General features: G+C 46.6%; 1 protein-coding gene across 1 annotated transcript in view; it reads right to left on the bottom strand.

Moving 5' to 3' along the window:
• SNTB1 (syntrophin beta 1) overlaps positions 1-19,237 on the bottom strand; it is a 316,976-nt gene that overhangs the window by 100,760 nt on the left and 196,979 nt on the right. The window contains exon 3 of the mRNA XM_063924446.1: positions 7,410-7,617. Within this exon, the coding sequence (XP_063780516.1) occupies positions 7,410-7,617 (208 nt within the window). The remainder of the gene's footprint in view (positions 1-7,409; positions 7,618-19,237) is intronic.

Below are 19,237 nucleotides of genomic sequence, written 5' to 3'. Positions count from 1 at the left end.
GTAGGAACACCACACGGGCCGGCCGGCCGGCAGGAACGCTGCTGGTGGTAAAGGTGAATATATATATATATAAAAAAAAAAAAAAGGAGAGCTGGGAATTAGGGCTACTGGTGACACCCCAAGAAGAAAAAAAAAACGACACTGGGCAGCCACCTCATTGGTGTGTTGGAAGAGCTGCTAATTATTTTTAAAATGTTGACAGTTACATCTAACTCCTTGATAAGTTAATAGCTTGAAGGTTTACACCTGGGCAATGCCGGGTACTTCCGCTGCTTATACATAACTTGTGCTTTTCGTGGTTTCAGTTCATTATGTTTCACAATGACATTTTATTGCATCCTTATGTATTGTATTCTTGTTATGTGGCATGGGGGCATATTCATTATGGAAAAAATTATTCTCACCATTATGTTTCACAATTTTTTCAAAATTCATCATGACTCCCTTATAAAAATATCACTTACGAAAAACTAATTTTGCGAAGTAGCTTTTTGGAAAAAAGTGATATTTTTCACCCTTCAGCTGAGGTGTCTATATGGACTTCCTCACACTGCGCATGCCACCGCCGGCATCCGTAACCCCGCAGCTGTAACTACATAGGTCACCCCCGCCGCCATTGTAAGTCACCCACGTGTAGATTCCCCCCACTTCCCCCCGCATAGTCTTACAGGTTCCCCCAGCACCCCAACACGCTTGACCCCAACATAACATTATGCCGGCAATTGTATAATATTAATAAAAACCACTAATGGCCACAGGCGTACGCAGCTAATTTTATTAGGGGGTGCATCGCAGGAGGGGTGAGTCTAGCACCAGCTTTTGGCCGTGTCTAGCATCACCTTTTGGGCGTGTCTACCACCACCTTTTGGGCATGTCTAGTACCGCCCAGGAACATATCTAGCACTATTTTACATTTTAGTAAAATTACATGGCTTGGTCTAATTTCTCCCTAGTTCCTAATAAGAAATGAGATATAATACACCCCAGAGAAATAAAATGAAACATAACGGTGCGACCACCGGCCGGTACTGACTGTCCGCTACGGCATAACCCTCAGTCCTTGCTGCCGCTGCTCCCTATTGCTGCTTACTCTTCCCCCACCTATCCCTGACCCAGTGGCAGAACTAGAGAGTGGTGCATATACATTCCCCTCTCCTCACCCCCTCCCATGGTAACGTCTAGATTCCCTTCGTTGAGAGGACCTTTCCCATAATGCACTGTGTCAACGTCACCATAATGCACTGTGTCAGCGTTGGACATGATGCTGATGCACAGCATCATGTCCAAAGCTTAATGCAGTAAGATGACGCCAACTGCGACAGCAGAACATTCTGATGACAGCAGTGCGGCTGGCGGTGGAGAATCAGTGTGCGCCTCTTTAGCAACGCAAAATAGCCAGAATTTCACATCTCATCAGAGGTGGCGCTAATAGGACCTCATCTCAACGTGCAATGAGAAACCACAAGTGTCAGACTGAAAGTGAATTAATGGCTGTACACAAACAAATTAAAGTTAAAGTTGTAGTTAATTAAGGAGGCGGGACATATTAGATAGCAAGCAGCTACTTTCAGTGACCCAACATGCAGTTACAGGCAACAAAATTGGAAAATGTTTTGCATGGTGTCTACACTGAACTACAAAAAATTGAAAGGCGAAACGCGTCACTGTATGTCAACAACATACAGCCCAACAGAAATGCGCTAGAGAGCAGATGTATTAAACCTGGAGAAGTGATAAAGCAGTGATAAGCGGAAGGTGATAACGCACCAGCCAATCATTACGGGTTTGAAAAATGACAGTTAGAGGCTGATTGGCTGGTGCGTCATCACCTTCCACCTAGTACTGCTTTATATGTGCTCCAAGCTTAATACATCTGCCCCTTTGTTTCGTTAGCATATGACCCATGTAAAATTTAAGGCTCATTCAAAAAAAGAAAAAATGAAATACCCGCCAAGCAAATGTTTTCTGGCTACTGGAATGTGGATGGGTTTCCGGGCCAAGATGGAATCATCTGCACGGGTGCAAATGTTTGCTCCTTTAGATAGAAGGTGATCAAATACAAGACTGTATTTTGAAGGGTGAGATTTATCATTATTTAAGTAAGCTAGTGGGTAGAGAGGGCACATTTAACGACTTGTGTCCTGCTTGGCAGAAGAGCTTATAATCGTCCTTTTTTTTTTTTCTTCCCACAAAAGGAATCAAATTTTAACCACTACTGTGGTTGTGGAGATGAGGCATAATATTTTCAGGAATGCGCTGTTCTAGGCGCACTTTAAGCAATTTAACACACAAATGTGACACATTTACTAAATACCGTCCCGATTTCACAGCACTCTCATAATTCATTTAAAATACAAATGAAGTTGAACCAAGCAGCATTTTACTAGGAAAATTTTAAAAATACCAATTCGCAATGAGGTTGGTTGTAAAGGGGACAGTAGGTTGGACTGTGACGAGTGGTCACGCACTCTTACTGCCATCATTTGTACTGGCAAAGCTAGGCGCAGAACTTGTACTGTTAACGAGCAGCAGCAGTACTGGGAAGTGATCAAACTGTACATCGCGAAATGGCTTATGCGGAAAAGCAGCGTTTTACAAACTGAGGCCCAGATTTATCAAGCCTTGGAGCGTGATAAATTGCTTGGTGATAAAGTACCAACCAATCAGCTCCTAACTGTCATTTTTTCAAACACAGCCTGTAACATGGCAGTTATGAGCTGATTGGCTGGTGCTATTTATCACTTTTCAAGGCTTGATGAATGGGGGCCAAAGAGTTGGGTTTGGCACTTGTCGTGATTGGTTACTGAGTCTTGGGCTGGTTCCAAGATGGATGCAGCGGATTCTGTAGTGCGTCATTTGCTGGTTGCATGTCTGCGACATTATGCTAATACCACTATGAGCCCTTCCCTGGTGTATATCCACACATATGAATGTGCAAGAACTGCGACGCCTACTCTGGACACCTTTCGACACTGCAATTGCACTTCAGGTGCACCATAAAAACATGCACCATCCCGTGCTAGGTGTAGATTCCCCGTCACAGTATGGCCTCCAGTATGCACGATTAAGTGTCCGAGTACACTTCAGCTACACGCCCGCTACACTCCCATAACACGGACCATCTCCGTGCATCTGAACCACCTCCCCGTCACCGCCCAGGAATAAACAATACATTCCAACACACTTCTCCGAGCATGCGTCTAAAACGTCACCTGCATCTCTGTACGGACTCAGCCACGACTCGTGCGCAGTGTGGCTTACAGTAGATGCATGGGCAATAAGTAACCTCACAACTACGTCCGACATCGACGGTATTCGCATAGATCGACAATGTATTGGTCAATAGGTCGAAACCATTTGGTCAACATGCATTAGGTCAACAAGTACAAAAAGTTGACAGGTACTAAACATCGACGGATGAAAGGTCGACAGTGCTTGAGGTTGACAGGTACAAAAGGTCAACAGCTTCAAATGGTCGACATGACAAAGGTCGACACACAAATGGTCGACACATTTTTTTGGGGGGGGTTCACATGCTCCCCCAACATTTCTAGATTTACTATCCACGTGGACATCTATTGGGACCTTCTGTATCTTTCGACCATTTGGTGTCGACTTATTGAATGTCCAGCATAACATTGTTGATCTATTAGTCCACACCCAACATCGATACAATATGCGACTCAGAATGCGTTTCCCTGTGTGTGAGTCATTATTTGCACTGGACGCACCTGAATGGCTTACTGCACGTGAGAACTCTATATGTGCTCTCATTGCCCTAAAGACTGCGCAAAACACTTAAAACTGGGGGTATTCAGCCCAATGCTCAGCGGAACGACTGTAAAATAAGCGTCAGATCAGCAATCATTCCTAGACTACTTGGAACTTTGGAATTAGCAGGCATTTTTATAGCGAAACCACAACTTCAAAGGAAGCGACTCATTATATTTCCCAAGAGCATTTGGCAGATTTCATGTGTTCTCTCCTCTGCTTGCTATAAATGGTGATTCAAGCTGAAAATTGCACATAAATTCACTTCTTTAATCAGTGACCTTTTAAAGAAAATATACATAATGCATTTCAGTAGGTGGCAGAAAGGAAAAGAAATACAGTGTATGCCTCAATAATATTTCACATTGATTTGTAAAGGACAACGATCAGGAAACTGAGAATACAATGTGGCATTATTTGCACAATTAGGAACAGTTACACAGTTGGGAGTGATTTAAAAGTTACTGATGTTTTAAAATGTTATCTCCCGCGCCTTTCCTAATTTTATCGTTATCTCACACGTCCTAAGATCTATGTAAGTTGAGGCTTTTCCTGTGTCTCCAGTGAAAACATTGATTTCCAATAACCCATTCTTTGTGGCCTGATTATATTAAAGTTTGCCACCTGAATGATAACACCTTTTCTTCCCTAAAATGAAGATCTGAAGGCTCAATAAGCCGGATTTGGAATAAACCCTAAGGCTGTAGGCTGCTCATCACGTTATCTATTAGTCGGTTCCGGTATGAATGGTCGACAATGTTAAGGTCAACAGTCATTAGGTCGACGTGGACAAATGGTCGACACATGAAAATGGTCGACACATGCAAAAGGTCGACATGGATTTTTTTATTTTTTTTTTACTGTTTTTAGTGTCATTTTTTTTATGTAACATGACCAGGAACCCCAATTAGTGTACCGCGTCCCCTTACATGGCTCGCGAAGGTGCCTCGCCCCACTACCGCTGCCCTCGACACAGGTCACTATTCACAATCATAGTCCACGTGGATGGTAAAGTATAAATGTTAAAAATGAAAAAAAAAAAAAAAGCAAAAAAAAAACAAAACAAAAAAAAGCCGTGTCGACCTTTTCATGTGTCGACCATTTTCATGTGTCAACCATTTGTCCATGTCGATCATGTCACTGTCAACCAATAGTGGTCGACCTAATGTGTGTCGACTTTAACATTGTCAACCATCTGAACGGATACCCTATTAGTCTATTAGTGTTCTAGGGTTCTAGACGGCGTTATGTATGCCTGTGGCTTTAAGGCCCAGGCCGCTTTGACCAATGAAAGCTTGCCAAACCTCACTATCTTTTTTCGTTTGGCTGTTCTTTTAGGTGGTCTATTGGCTATTTTTGGATAGGAAAGAGAGGCAGTTCATCAGCACGGGTTGGCATCAAAATACAGGCAGTCGCTCACAATACATACGGATTGGGTATTTTACCCCTAACGCTACCCACCCCTCCCGCAGTCTAACCCTGACTAGGATCAGCTAAGATGTTTTTAGCTCTATTTTCAGAAAGAGAAAAAATTCAAGTCAATGCCACCCCGATCACTTGACCACCAGTTCTAGGGCAACACAACTCAGCAGCCGCACATACCATACTGTAATCCTGTAGGTCAAGACACTCCCTACTATACAACGGTAGTACCTAAGGAGCATTGCCGTACTTAAACTAGCCGCCCTTAGTCTCCTCAAGAAAAAAAGTCGTTGCTGCGCATTTTTTATTAAATAAATAGTATTCAAAGACCATGAAAAATCTCTTCAAATATGGATTCCCAAAAATCTAAAAGAATTCACCTCTTCAATATTCATGCCATCTAAGACTGACGGTATTTTCAGTCTCTAACTGACCTTCCTAAAATCGATTACCAGCTCTTTCGTTTTAGAGGTATCTAGGAGCACGCAGTTGTCCTTACTCCACTCTACTAACTTTAAAACCTCATGTCTATAAGCTGCCATATTTATCAGGCCAACAACAGCCGTGTCAACTGCAAATTTGACAATCTTGACCAATTCAGAACTAGGGGGGTCATTCCGAGTTGATCGCTCGCTAGCAGTTTTTAGCAGCCATGCAAACGCTATGCCGCCGCCCACTGGGAGTGTATCTTAGCTTAGCAGAAGTGCGAACGAAAGGATCGCAGAGCGGCTACAAAAAAAAGTTGTGCAGTTTCAGAGTAGCTCCAGACCTACTCAGCGCTTGTGATCACTTCAGACTGTTCAGTTCCTGTTCTGACGTCACAAACACGCCCTGCGTTCTCCCAGCCATGCCTGCGTTTTTCCTGGCACGCCTGCGTTTTTCCGAACACTCCCTGAAAACGGTCAGTTGACACCCAGAAACGCCCACTTCATGTCAATCACTCTGCGGCCAGCAGTGCGACTGAAAAGCTTCGCTAGACCTTGTGTGAAACTACATCGGCCGTTGTGAAAGTACGTCGCGCGTGCGCATTGCGCCGCATACGCATGCGCATAAATGCCATTTTTTTCATCATCGCTGCGCAGCGAACAATTTCAGCTAGCGAACAACTCGGAATGACCCCAACGATACACAGTCATGAGTGAATATAACAGTGGGCTCAATATACACCCCTGCGGTGCACCTGTTTTTAATAAAATCTCCCCTGAAACCAGATTCCCCAACTTATCCGCCTGGGGCCCAGTTAAATATATACCCATTTACACCTTGGTTAAAAAGCTTAGAAACCAAAGAAACCGGAATTATTGAATTAAAAGCAGAACTAAAAATCAACAAATAAAATTCTAACATATGAGATGGGTTATTCTAGTGTAGAAGCGGTATTTGGTACCCTGGCATATATAGGGCACTGTGGGTGGTCTCTGCCTTCACGGCATGTTTGTTGCGGTGAAGTTGTGTACCGATAATATTTCTATTTCTAAAAAAAAGTAATACACCTTCTAGGGAGAATCCAGTATGCGGTGCAACTGCAAAAAAATAAAATAAAATGCATGCGCAACGCCCGTCCTGCACACACGCCCGCATTTTCTGCAGGGGGGGCGCAGAAAATGCGATCGCCTCTGCCTGTCAATCAGGCAAGGGCATTCGTGGGGCGGAGGGGTTGGCGGCAACGGTCGGTTTCCTAGGCGGAGACGGAGCGTTGCGCGCGGGGGTGGCCTGAAAGCTGGGGGCGTGGGGACACGAGCGGGGGCGTGATCGTGGCGGCGATCGGAAAGTTAATTGCGATCGCAATTTGTGCTTGATAAAGGGGGGCGGGCGGAGGTCAGCATGCGTTCAGAAGGATTGCAAATTCTGCTCATTAGAAATCCTTACTAAATTAGGCCCTATATACGGAAATGTAGGAAGTGAAATGCGTGAGGCTATGACATCCCATAGCTGATCAGATGATTAGAAAGATGACAGCAGCACAAAGTATTTCAGCTTACATATCTCCTGCTTGTCCATGTTTAGGTGAGCGTAAAGTGGCACACGCGCAGGTCACATCGGCGAGACAGGAAAGGGATGGGGGGACGGAGCGGCTGAGGTAACCCGCCTGAAGCTGGGTGCATTTACTTGTATATATAAATATAGCTCATACACCTATATTTATAGCGGGTGCCCATCACATCATTACATGTGTGTGTACGGCTTACATAATAATATTATACTATTATAAATACCTTCTCTGCCAGCCAGCCCATGTGACGGATTTCTTGGCTTCCGGAGATCCCGTTTTTCCCCAGCTGTTCCTTGACCTCTGTTATCACCTTGGAAACCAGTTCGGTCACTGCTCCGTGTATGGCACTGAACCAGGCCTGAGCTGCAGCTGGGTCTTTGCTCCTTAGCACCACTGTGTGCTTGACATCAGGTGAATGCAGCTCCAGGTTTCTGGAAAACAACAACAAAGACAGAGGCTTAGACTGAGCAAGTTTATTACAAACATTTCACGGGAAAAATATAGACAAATAAAAACACTGCCGTGACTATTAATGAGAAGTGTTTATAGATTCACAGCGTTATCCTAACGTTAGAAAATGTGATTTTGTAGCTGCTGTGTGAGGGCAACTCCCAGCATGCTTTTCAGCCGGCGGCTACGTCCATACTTTCATACTATCCCAAAAAGTCCCGGAGACTTCAGAATTTTGGGGAGTTCTCCTGGACTACTTGGAGTGTAGGCCCAGGGGAGCCATGATGGGGATAGAGTGTGGATATGGTTTTGCATGTTTTGGCATTAAACTGTATTCACGAGTGTGGCAATTACAGTTTAATGGCAAAACATGCAAAATCATGCACTTGGGTCTCAAAAATCCAAAGGCTAAATATAGTATTAATGGCACTATAATGGAAAATACTGAGGAGGAAAGGGATCGACAGTAGGTGTCAGGGGCAAACGCAGGATTTACATATGTAGCCACGTCTAGGCCCGCTGCCGAGCATACACAGATGCTCCCATTCACATTGAATGGGGCGCGTGCGCGTCTACTATGCACGCATGCCCCGTTCGCTCCCGGCAGTATGCCTCGCTGGGCGCGACTAGACACAGACGGAGCCACGATTAATGTGGCTCCATCTGTATTTACGGGGTTTCCGTGGGTGTGTGAATGTGTGTATATAGATAGATAGATATGGGATGCAGTTAAAATGTCGGCTGTCGGGATCCCGGTGTTCGAGAGACCGACGCCAGAATCCCGACAGCCGATGAAATACCGATGGAATCTTGACATCTGCAGTGTATTCCCACTCGGCTGGTGACTCCACGCCACCAACCGAGCGGGAATATAAACTGTGGCGAGCGAAGCGAGCCACCGGACCTGAAGCGTGGAGAGTGCAGAAAGCCTGCGAGGGGGTCTCGCTGCCTCGCTTCCGACAGACGGTATGCCGCTGACATGCACACACACACATATATACATACATACACGCACTTCATATACAGTATTGGTGGTATACATAATACACCATACCACCAGCATCTAGGAGCAGTGGGAGACAGGAGCTGACTGGCGGTTCTGTGAGGAGAGAGCTGCTGCGGCTGAGCATGCGCAGCCAGCAGCTCCCCCCAGACTTTCTCTATGCAGAGAGCTACATAGCTCTCTGCTGCTGTAATAGCTCCGCGGTCGCGTTTGCGACTTTTGCTGAGGTGGAGACACTGCTGTCTCCGTCTCACAAATAAAACATTTGGCTTATCAGGGGGGGTTTACAGGTACCCTGAGTGCGCTACTGGGTGTCACTATTGAGGTGAGTTGAAGGCAGGTAGGCAATGTAACAAAGCAATGAGGAAGGCTAGTCAGATGCTTGGCTGCATTGGGAGAGGAATCAGTAGCAGAAAGAAAGAAGTAATAATGCCACTGTATAGGTCATTGGTACGGCCTCATCTGGAATACTGTGTTCAGTTCTGGAGGCCATATCTCCAGAAGGATATTAATACATTAGAAACTGTACAAAGAAGGGCAACTAAAATGGTGCATGGCCTACATCACAAAAATACCCAGAAAGACTAAGAAATCTCAATATGTATAGTTTGGAGCAGAGAAGGGAAAGGGGGGACATGATAGAAACTTTCACATATATCAAGGGTTTTACCAAAGTCCAGGAGGGAAACATTCTTCATATGAAGAGAAGCAATAGGACACGTGGACATGCACTGAGACTGGAGGGGGGAGGTTCAGGGGAAATTTGAGGAAAAATGACTTTACAGAAACGGTAGTGGACAAGTGGAATAGCCTCTCAGCTACCTTTTTTGTTGTTGAGAAGACTAAGGGCGGCTTTTAAGGAGACTATGGGTGGCTTGTTTAAGTACAGAGACGCTCCTACCGGCACATACTGTTGTAGGGAGTAGGGAGTGTCTTAACCTACAGGATTACAGTATGGTATGGGAACTCCACTGCTGCTGGGCTGTGCTGCCCTAGAACGGGTGGTCAAGACTGCGGGGTGGTAATGCGGGGTGGTATTGATAACCGGGATGTAGTCAGGATTCCCGGCGCTCACAATGCCAACGGATGCGTATTTGGGTTAGGTTTGAGTGTTGGTGTTAGGCACTAGTAAGAGGGTTGGGGTTAGGCTATGAGGCGGTATGATTAGGGTTAGGCTGCCGGAGGTGACGGTTAGGGTTAGGCTGCCGGAGGTGACGATTAGGGTTAGGATGCCGGAGGTGACGATTAGGGTTAGGCTGCCGGAGGTGACGGTTAGGGTTAGGCTGCCAGAAGTGACGGTTAGGGTTAGGCTGCAGGAGGTGGCGGTTAGGGTTAGGCTGCCAGAAGTGACGGTTAGGGTTAGGCTGCCGGAGGTGACGGTTAGGGTTAGGCTGCCAGAGGTGACGGTTAGGGTTAGGCTGCCGGAGGTGACGGTTAGGGTTGGGCTGCCAGAAGTGACGGTTAGGGTTAGGCTGCAGGAGGTGGCGGTTAGGGTTAGGCTGCCGGAAGTGACGGTTAGGGTTAGGCTGCCGGAGGTGACGGTTAGGGTTAGGCTGCCGGAGGTGACGGTTAGGGTTAGGCTGCCGGAGGTGACGGTTAGGGTTAGGCTGCCGGAGGTGACGGTTAGGGTTAGGCTGCCGGAGGTGACGGTTAGGGTTAGGCTGCCAGAAGTGACGGTTAGGGTTAGGCTGCAGGAGGTGGCGGTTAGGGTTAGGCTGCCGGAGGTGACGGTTAGGGTTAGGCTGCCGGAGGTGACGGTTAGGGTTAGGCTGCCAGAAGTGACGGTTAGGGTTAGGCTGCAGGAGGTGGCGGTTAGGGTTAGGCTGCGGGATGGGTGGACAGGGTTAGCGATAAAGGACCTAATTCAGCATGGATCACTATTCAGAGAATTTGCAAATTGAGTGATTATGGAACGACTGCACTGGCATAGTGTTTGCATTGCGCACACTTGAGGGGTAATTGTGACAGAAATTGCGTACAGATTGCAATCGCAATGTAGCCACTGTTTGACTAACAGGAAGACGCGTTTCTGGACGGAAAGATGCCATTTTCTGGGAGTGTCATAAAATATGCAGGCGTGCCCAGGCGTTTTTAAGGAGGGTCTCCGACGTCAGCGCAGACCACTTTCAGCCCGTCTCAGTTGCAGATTACTGGCAGCCTCAGACCTACTCACACTTGCTCAGACGGCAAAGATTCTTTGGACACACACGAGTGGGAATAGTGCCTGATAGTCGACATGCCGACTGTAGGGATTGTGAGGGGGTGGGATGTAGGTGTCGGTATTGTGCCGGCGGTCTCCTGACCGCCGGTCACATAACTACATCCCAGGACAGACATAAGGATATCATTACAAAGAAATAAGGATCAAACAGGGTTGAATTTACCAAAATGATAATAGAAAAAGGGTCAGACTGAATGGGCCAAGAGGTTCCCATCTGCCATTAAATTGTTTCTCTGGTTCATTACCCAGGCCTATTTGGGAAGGGGAGGGGGGCGGAGCCAGTAAGGGAGGTGGAGCATTGCCAGCTAACACATGTGCAGTGGAGATGAAAGAGGTGTCTGGAATTTCAGTTCCACTTAGTAAAAATAAGCAAAATAGGAAAAAACAATGAATATAATAAAACATTGTTTAAACTGATTTTCTACTATTATCGCCATCCTGAGATAGTGCGCGTGCTGTTCCAATCCCCCTGCCTTGTACTACTATCTCCGGCGGTGACCCCTTCATGTAAATGTCTTTTCAGCCTTCAGTAAACAGACCCCTTAGCTCGCTTACTGTATATTTGGTGTTCCTATTGCTGTTTCCTCTATAAGATAGCGTGATGAGAGCGTTCCAGTGCTCTGATTGGCTGCAGGATGCCTAATGGTAAACGCAGCAATGCATTTGTGTAATTAAATTCCACTGAACTAACAATTAAATACTTGTATTGACAATAGTTTTCCTTTAGGAAGGCGAAGGGTATATTTTTTTTCTAGTATTACATTTATATTTTGTCTATTCGATGTAGCTTCACGCGTCAGATCCAGGCAATGAAGTGCCCTCTGAATTTCAGCGATAACGTTTTCCTGGCCCTCCCCATTAAATAGTGATATTCTAGAGCAGCGTGCATTTCCCAGACCTCAGTGGGATTATGTAATTACTAGGAGTTTTCTATATGAAGGTCTATCCAAACTCATTTTAGGTTTGCTGTAAAGCCAGATAGCTACCAATTTGTGGGTAACCTTCTAGCTCGGCGTGGCTTACAGTAAATCGTATGAAATTTTCATATTGATTGCTGGAGAGCCAGCATTCGTCTTTATTTCTGATTTCAGCGGTGGAGACTTGCGGCAGGCCTTGATTAGTTGTTTCAGTGCATCTGAGGACAGACCCTTCGCACAGGGAAACACAAACTGATCTCGAAGGACTCGTACCCAAGTGTTGGAAAACCATAGAGAAGACCCTGTACATTGCCCTTGGTCAATCGCAAGTGGAGAAGTACCAAACCTTCCTATCATTTATAGAAAGTACTTGATGAATGCTACCTGAAGCTGATTGGTTGCCATGGGCAACTTCTCGACTCTTTTCACTACTTGATACATTAACCCCTATTTATCGCTTCCATGAACACAAAGTAGAGGGATATTATACTGTACTACGTACTCAGTGGCGGAAATGCTGTAGGTGCGATGGTTGCGGGCACTACAGGCCCTTCCGCACCTCCTTGCACCCCCCAGCAATTCCTGAGGTCCCCGTTCTATTCTCCTTGTGAGCAGCATTTGTGCAGACTGCTGACAATCTGCATCTGCTTATGTAGGCAAGACCATAAACGGCCGCCTCCCGCGATCGCCAGCAGACCGCGCATGTGCCAAAGAAAGCAATCGCAGGCTGCCAAAACGCCAAGCCACGAATATACACACCTTGATGGAGGATAGAAGAGAAGTCAGTTTGCACTATGGCTCAGAATCAGGCCCTCTGTATACAAAGCAGGTGTGTTTGTCGGGTACACAGTGCAGACAGCAGTTTCAAGGACTAAGGGGGTCATTCTGAGTTGATCGCTTGCTGCAGATTTTTGAAGCGCAGCGATCAGGTGAAAAAACAGCATTTATGCGCATGCGTATGGGCTGCAATGCGCACGCGCGTCGTACGGGTACAAAGCCCGTTGTGGTTGTGCACAGGTTCTAGCGAAGTTTTTCTTCGCACTGATGGCCGCAAGAAGATTGACAGAAAGGGGGCGTTTCTGGGTGTCAACTGACCGTTTTCAGGGAGTGTTTGTAAAAATGCAGGCGTGTCTGAAAAAACGCAGGGTTCGCTGGGCGGGTGTATGACGTCAAATCCGGACACAAATAGGCTGAAGTGATCGCAAGCGCTGAGTAGGATCAGAGCTACTCTGAAACTGCACAAACTGTTTTTGCAGAGCTCGGCTGCACATGCGTTCGCACTTCTGCTAAGCTAAAATACACTCCCCAGTGGGCGGCGACATAGCGTTTGCACGGCTGCAAAAACTAGCTAGCGAGTGATCAACTCAGATTGACCCCCTAAATAGTCATGAGGATTTACCAAGGGTTCCTACACATATGCAGACTGATCAACTGTTTGCTGACTGCTGGCTGAGGACGGCGACGGCAGAAAGAGGAACTGAGAAACTGTTTATTTATTGCCACTGTAAGTTGTTCTTTTCTTAGAGTAGGAGTTTTTCAAATGACTGGAGCCACTGCCCCACAATCAGTATAAGATATTGATTTTACACTCTACAATATGTTCCTTATATAAAGGCTTAGTCTTGTCGGAAAGACGGCAGCTTCCGACAGAAATAGGTCGGAAGGGGTTCCGATCTATTCAGTAGAGGCTGATTTTTGGGAATTCTCGACTTGCCGGAAAACCATGGATCGGCCCCCTTTCCGACAAACTAAATCTGACTTGAAAACAAGTTGGATTGAGGTGAGGAGACAAGCGGTGCTGCAGGCCACGGGGGGAGCAGAGATCGGCGGCCGGCGGGAGGAACTGTCTGCGTGGGGACACCTCTCTCCCTGCAGCGCCTCCCCCGCCGCCGCAGACATGTCCCCCCGCCGCTCGCCGATCTCTGCTCCCCCCGCGGCCTGCAGGCACCTCCACAGACATGTCCCCTTGCAGCCAGCTCCGGCCGCCAGTCTCTTGCAGAGGGAATGGAAAGAGGGGAAGAGGAAAGAGAGAAAGGGGGGGGGACAGCGAGGTGGACGTTTAAAATATTTTTTATAATTTTTTTTCAATGGAGGACCTGAAAGCTCAGCCAGCTTCACCATCCGCGTGACCCATGCGCACACTGGGGAGAACCAAACGAGCTCCTTCAGCTTACAGTCATTAGGTCAACAGTCTTTAGGTCGACCACTATTGGTTGACATGCACTAGGTCGACATGGTCATTAGGTCGGCATGAACAAGGTCGACATGGAAAAAGGTCAACATGAGTTTTTCACATTTTTTTCTTAATTTTTTGAACTTTTTCATATTTTATGATCCACATGGACTACAATTGGGAACGGTAGCCTGCGCCAAGCGCAGCGGTAGCGGAGCGAGGCACCTTGCCCGAAGCGAGGGGACACAGTGCACTAATTGGGGTTCCCCGTCACTTTACAAAGAAAACGAGACCCAAAAAAGTTCAAAAACTCGTGTCGACCTTTTCCCATGTCGACCTAGTCACCCTGTCTATCTAGTGCATGTCGACCAAGGGGGTTCGACCTAATGACTGTCGACCTAAAGCGTGTCGACCCAATGACCCATACCTGATCCTCCATAGTGATCGGGTATGGGTCATTGGGTCGCCACTGTCTCCTACCCTGACCCCTTCTGTTGCTAATATCTATTCAACATTTAGGAACTGAACTTGAGATTTCTTTGTAATCCGGTTGCACTGTCCTTTATTACATTTCAAGATACTGACATACCTGGGATTCAAACCCATTGCCTGTGGCATTGCAGTCAGACAATCTATTCATTGAGTTATCTGCCCTTGCATAGAAAGGTAGTTAATTCTAAGCTAGAGAATTCTAACTATTTGATATATACTAGTGTTCACTCTAGGATCCGGGCAGGGCAGGGCGCTGGACTGTGAGGGGCACAAGCGCGCGCCTCAAAAAAGGGGCATGGCCATGCAAATAGGGGGCGTGGGCAATATACGTAATAAAAGTGGGCGGTTCAGCCTACAGACGCGGGGCGTGGGCGGCCGGCGGCATCACTGTTGGGGGCGTGCCCAGCACCTACAGAGGTGCTGGGCTTCCCCCAAGCTCTCTCACAGCGTGAACGGATGCCGCGCGCATGCGCACGGCATCTTTACACGCTGGGAGGGCAGAAAGCGGGCGGCTGTTTTAGCAGGGCGCCGCAGAAAGGGCAGGGCGGGTTTTGCCCTTAAAAAAATCGAGCAGGGCGCGGCGCCCTGCTAACACAGCCTAGCGTGAACACTATATACTGTATAATACCGCTAAAGTGTGGGAAGGGGCATCATAGCATGGGCTTTCTCTGGGATCAGTCTTGTCCCCACGAGGCATGCACCTTATGTCCTCATTGAAAAAATGGGGGGGGAGGGGGGGGGGGCGCCAATTCTCTTTCTGGCACAGGGCACCAAAAAGTCTAGTTACGGTTCTGTTCAATTCTACTCTATAGCTGGTCCTGGTAGACTGTGGACATGACCGGGTGGATCAAGAACTGGCTTAGTTTGTCTAGATTTAGAATCTGAGATGTTGGTAGGCCAGGTCCACTTGATTCAATTGAGTTGATCTTAAAATATCCTGTTGGCAACAATTCATCACACCAGGATATATTATATTTAGTAAAAACGTCCTTTGTAGCATTAGGCACATCTCCAACCTACTTATCTCTTGCAGGCCATTTGGAAGCATGTTGTATCGTCTTTTCCTACAACACCTCTTGCAAGTAATTATTTTCAGTGTTGAGAAGATTAAAATAACATTTCTCGGTGATATTTAGATAGAGAATAATTTCACATTAGCCCTGTACAGTTCATACATCACTTAGACTATTGAGTAAACATTACTAAAGATGGAAAGCTGCTGGAGATCCGGTACTCCCGGACATTCCCGTTGTTGTACAGCTATATAAACAGACTTTAAAGTACAAATTAAAGAGCCCTTAAACTTTCAGCCGTTAAGCATTCATGAGATTAATGTGCTTGGTACAAAATAAGCATATTGTAGATGAGAAATTGGAATTTCATCTGAAAGATACAATTTAATATATCCTTAGTGTTGTGGTCTTACCCCACCCTATTAACTAGTTAAGGCCTTTTATCAATCATCAAATGAGTTCTGTATTATTATATTTACTAGTAAAGGGACTGTGGGTCTTACTCAAGTTTGTTAGCAAACCAGCTAACACCTGGGCAAAGGACCTGGGACCAGGGTTGGTTCTAAATCAAAGTGGGAGAAGGGACCTTCTGACGTCACTAGGGGAGGAGACACGTCACCAGGGGGAGGAGCTACGGCCGAACAGGGTACCTGAAAAGTACCCTCGCAGGCTGGCTTCACTCGCCACCTGATTACTAAAGGCATACTTGCCTACCTGACCCTCTCCATGAGGGAGAAAATGCTCTGTTCCTGGACTTTCCTGGTAATGTATGATTGCCATCACCTGTGGTGAAACACATTTCTTATCAATTAACTAGCTTACCACAGGTGATGGCAATCATACATTACCAGGAAAGTCCAGGAACATAGCATTTTCTCCCTCATGGAGAGGGTCAGGTAGGCAAGTATGCTAAAGGTAATAGTTGGTGGCATGGATAGTAGAGGAACTATCCCGCTGGCCTAGCTCCTCCCCCGTGTCGTGGCTCCTCCCCTTGACGTAAAAGGTCCCTTTGGCCACTTGAATCTAGCATCAACCCTGGGGCCAGTAATGGATACACAATAATGGTCAATGTAAACCTGATGGAAATAATTTCATTTTGCTGGGTAGGACTGAATATATCAATAGTGTTTTATTCTGCAACAAATGTTCTGTAAAATATGTGAGTTGTTGTGTTCAAGGAGACTCACACTTTTTATACTGGTGATTATTAATAGCTGTCAAATCTGTCATAAAGGTAAAATGAAGCACTTTCCATAGACAACAATAGAACAGTGCCACATAGTGGCTAAATGATACAACTGCAACTTGAATGAAATGACAGGGCAATATTTATAAATAAATCTCCCACACACAGGTTTACTCTTTGTCTAGCTGGCCCAGCAGATATACGGTTAAAAAAAAGAAAAGAAAAAAAAGACAGAAGGCATGATATTAGCTAATTAGCAATTAAATCAGTAGTCTGTTGCATTTTCTGTAATCCTTTATAAATGAAAGCTTGCTTGCATCATCAGGAACTGACCCTGCGATGATAAAGATGTTCCGGGTACAGGTTATGTGCAGTCACCCTGATAAAACTCTAATCTGTCTTAATCAGTACAAACTGTACTGTAGGTTTAAATAATTAGCGACAGGTTTGGATAATGAAAGTTTTTTTTCCAAGCAAGAACTTTCCAGAGTGAGAGTAATTAGGCTGATCATATTATCCCTTTTACCTGGGACACTCATGAATTACACAGGTTCTGTGGCTGCTTAAAACCAGGTGAAAAGCAAGGCTTGTAGTCAGCCAGCCACAGAACCTGTGTAATCCATGAGTGTCCCAGGTTAAAGGGATAATATGGCCAGCCTAGAGCACAAGTTCTCAAACTCGGTCCTCAGGACCCCACACGGTGCATGTTTTGCAGGTCTCCTCACAGAATCGCAAGTGAAATAATTAGTTCCACCTGTGGACCTTTTAAAATGTGTCATTGAGTAATTAATACACCTGTGCACCTGCTGAGTTACATGCAAAACATGCACTGTGTGGGGTCCTGAGGACCGAGTTTGAGAACCTGTGGCCTAGAGTAATCCTAATAAGCCCTTCACACTGGCAGATAATACTCAAAGATTTGAACAATCTTGTTCATTATTGAACGATATAACGTTCATATCTTTGAGTGTGGAGGCACCAGCGATGAACGATGCACGACCTCGCGCTCGTTCATCGCTGGTGCCCCGTTGGCTGTGCATGCAGGACAATATGGATGATCCTGTCCATATTTGCCTGCACTTCAATGGAGCCGGGTGACAGGGGGAGTGAAGAAACTTCACTCCCCCCGTCACTGCGCCCCCACAGCCGGGTCACCCATCGGCCGTATTCGCCGTCGGGTAGCTCGGCGGCGGATCGCTTAATGGGGGTCATTCCGAGTTGTTCGCTCGCAAGCTGCTTTTAGCAGCTTTGCACACGCTAAGCCGCCGCCTACTAGGAGTGAATCTTAGCTTATCAAAATTGCGAACGAAAGATTAGCAGAATTGCGAATAGACACTTCTTAGCAGTTTCTGAGTAGCTCCACACTTACTCGGCATCTGCGATCAGTTCAGTCAGTTTCGTTCCTGGTTTGACGTCACAAACACACCCAGCGTTCGCCCAGACACTCCTCCGTTTCTCCAGCCACTCCCGCGTTTTTCCCAGAAACGGTAGCGATTTTTCACACACACCCATAAAACGGCCAGTTTCCGCCCAGAAACACCCACTTCCTGTCAATCACATTACGATCACGAGAACGAAGAAAAAACCTTGTAATGCCGTGAGTAAAATACCTAACTGCATAGCAAATTTACTTGGCGCAGTCGCACTGCGGACATTGCGCATGCGCATTAGCGACCAATTGCTCCGTTGCGAGAAAAAAATAACGAGCGAACAACTCGGAATGACCCCCAATGTGTAGGGCCCCTTAGGATAGAGCCATTAGTGCTATGTTAGTAGACACAAGTGGGTCTATTCATGAAGCAGTGAAAAGAGTGGAGAAGTGAGCCTGTGGAGAAGTTGCCCATGGCAACCAATCAGCTGCTCCGTACAATTGTATAGCATGCAAAATATAAATGTTACTTCACTACTGATTGGTTACCATGGGCAACTTCTGCACTGGCTCACTTCTTCACACTTTTCACTGCTTCATGAATAGACCCCAGTGTCTTCTATGGACATGCAAAAAAGAGAAAGCAATTCTACCTGTGCAAGTGCGCCCATCTGTCCAGTGACTCCCAGTGCCTTCATTCAGTGTGGCGAACATCCATCTGTGCCGTGGGACTGTACCCCCAATTATACAGGGTGCCATGAGAGAAAACATTACACATAGAAGTGTTCTCCTACACAGTGCACATGGGTGGTCATTCCGAGTTGATCGCAGCCAGCAACTTTTTGCTGCTGCTGCGATCAACTAATCCCCACCTATGGGGGGAGTGTATTTTAGCTTAGCAGGGCTGCGAACGCTTGTGCAGCCCTGCTAAGCTAAAAAAGTTTTGTGTAACAGAAGACTAGCCCTGGACATACTTACCCTGTGCGACGGCTCCAGCGATGCAAGTCCCGGCTTTGACGTCAGACATCCGCCCTCCGTTCCTCTGACCACGCCTGCGTTTTCTCCACCACTCCCCGAAAACGGGCGCCAACGGTCTGGTGACGCCCAGGAACGCCTTCTTTCTGTCAATCTTCTTGCAGTCGCCGCTGCGTCCGCTTTCCTCGTAATCCGCGTCGTAAGGCAACGATGCACGCGCATTCCGGATCCATTCGCACCGCAGCGACAAAC

This window comes from Pseudophryne corroboree, chromosome 5 (assembly GCF_028390025.1).
Source record: "Pseudophryne corroboree isolate aPseCor3 chromosome 5, aPseCor3.hap2, whole genome shotgun sequence".
NCBI classification, from domain to species: domain Eukaryota; kingdom Metazoa; phylum Chordata; class Amphibia; order Anura; family Myobatrachidae; genus Pseudophryne; species Pseudophryne corroboree.
This window is presented reverse-complemented; position numbering and strand designations above follow the sequence as displayed.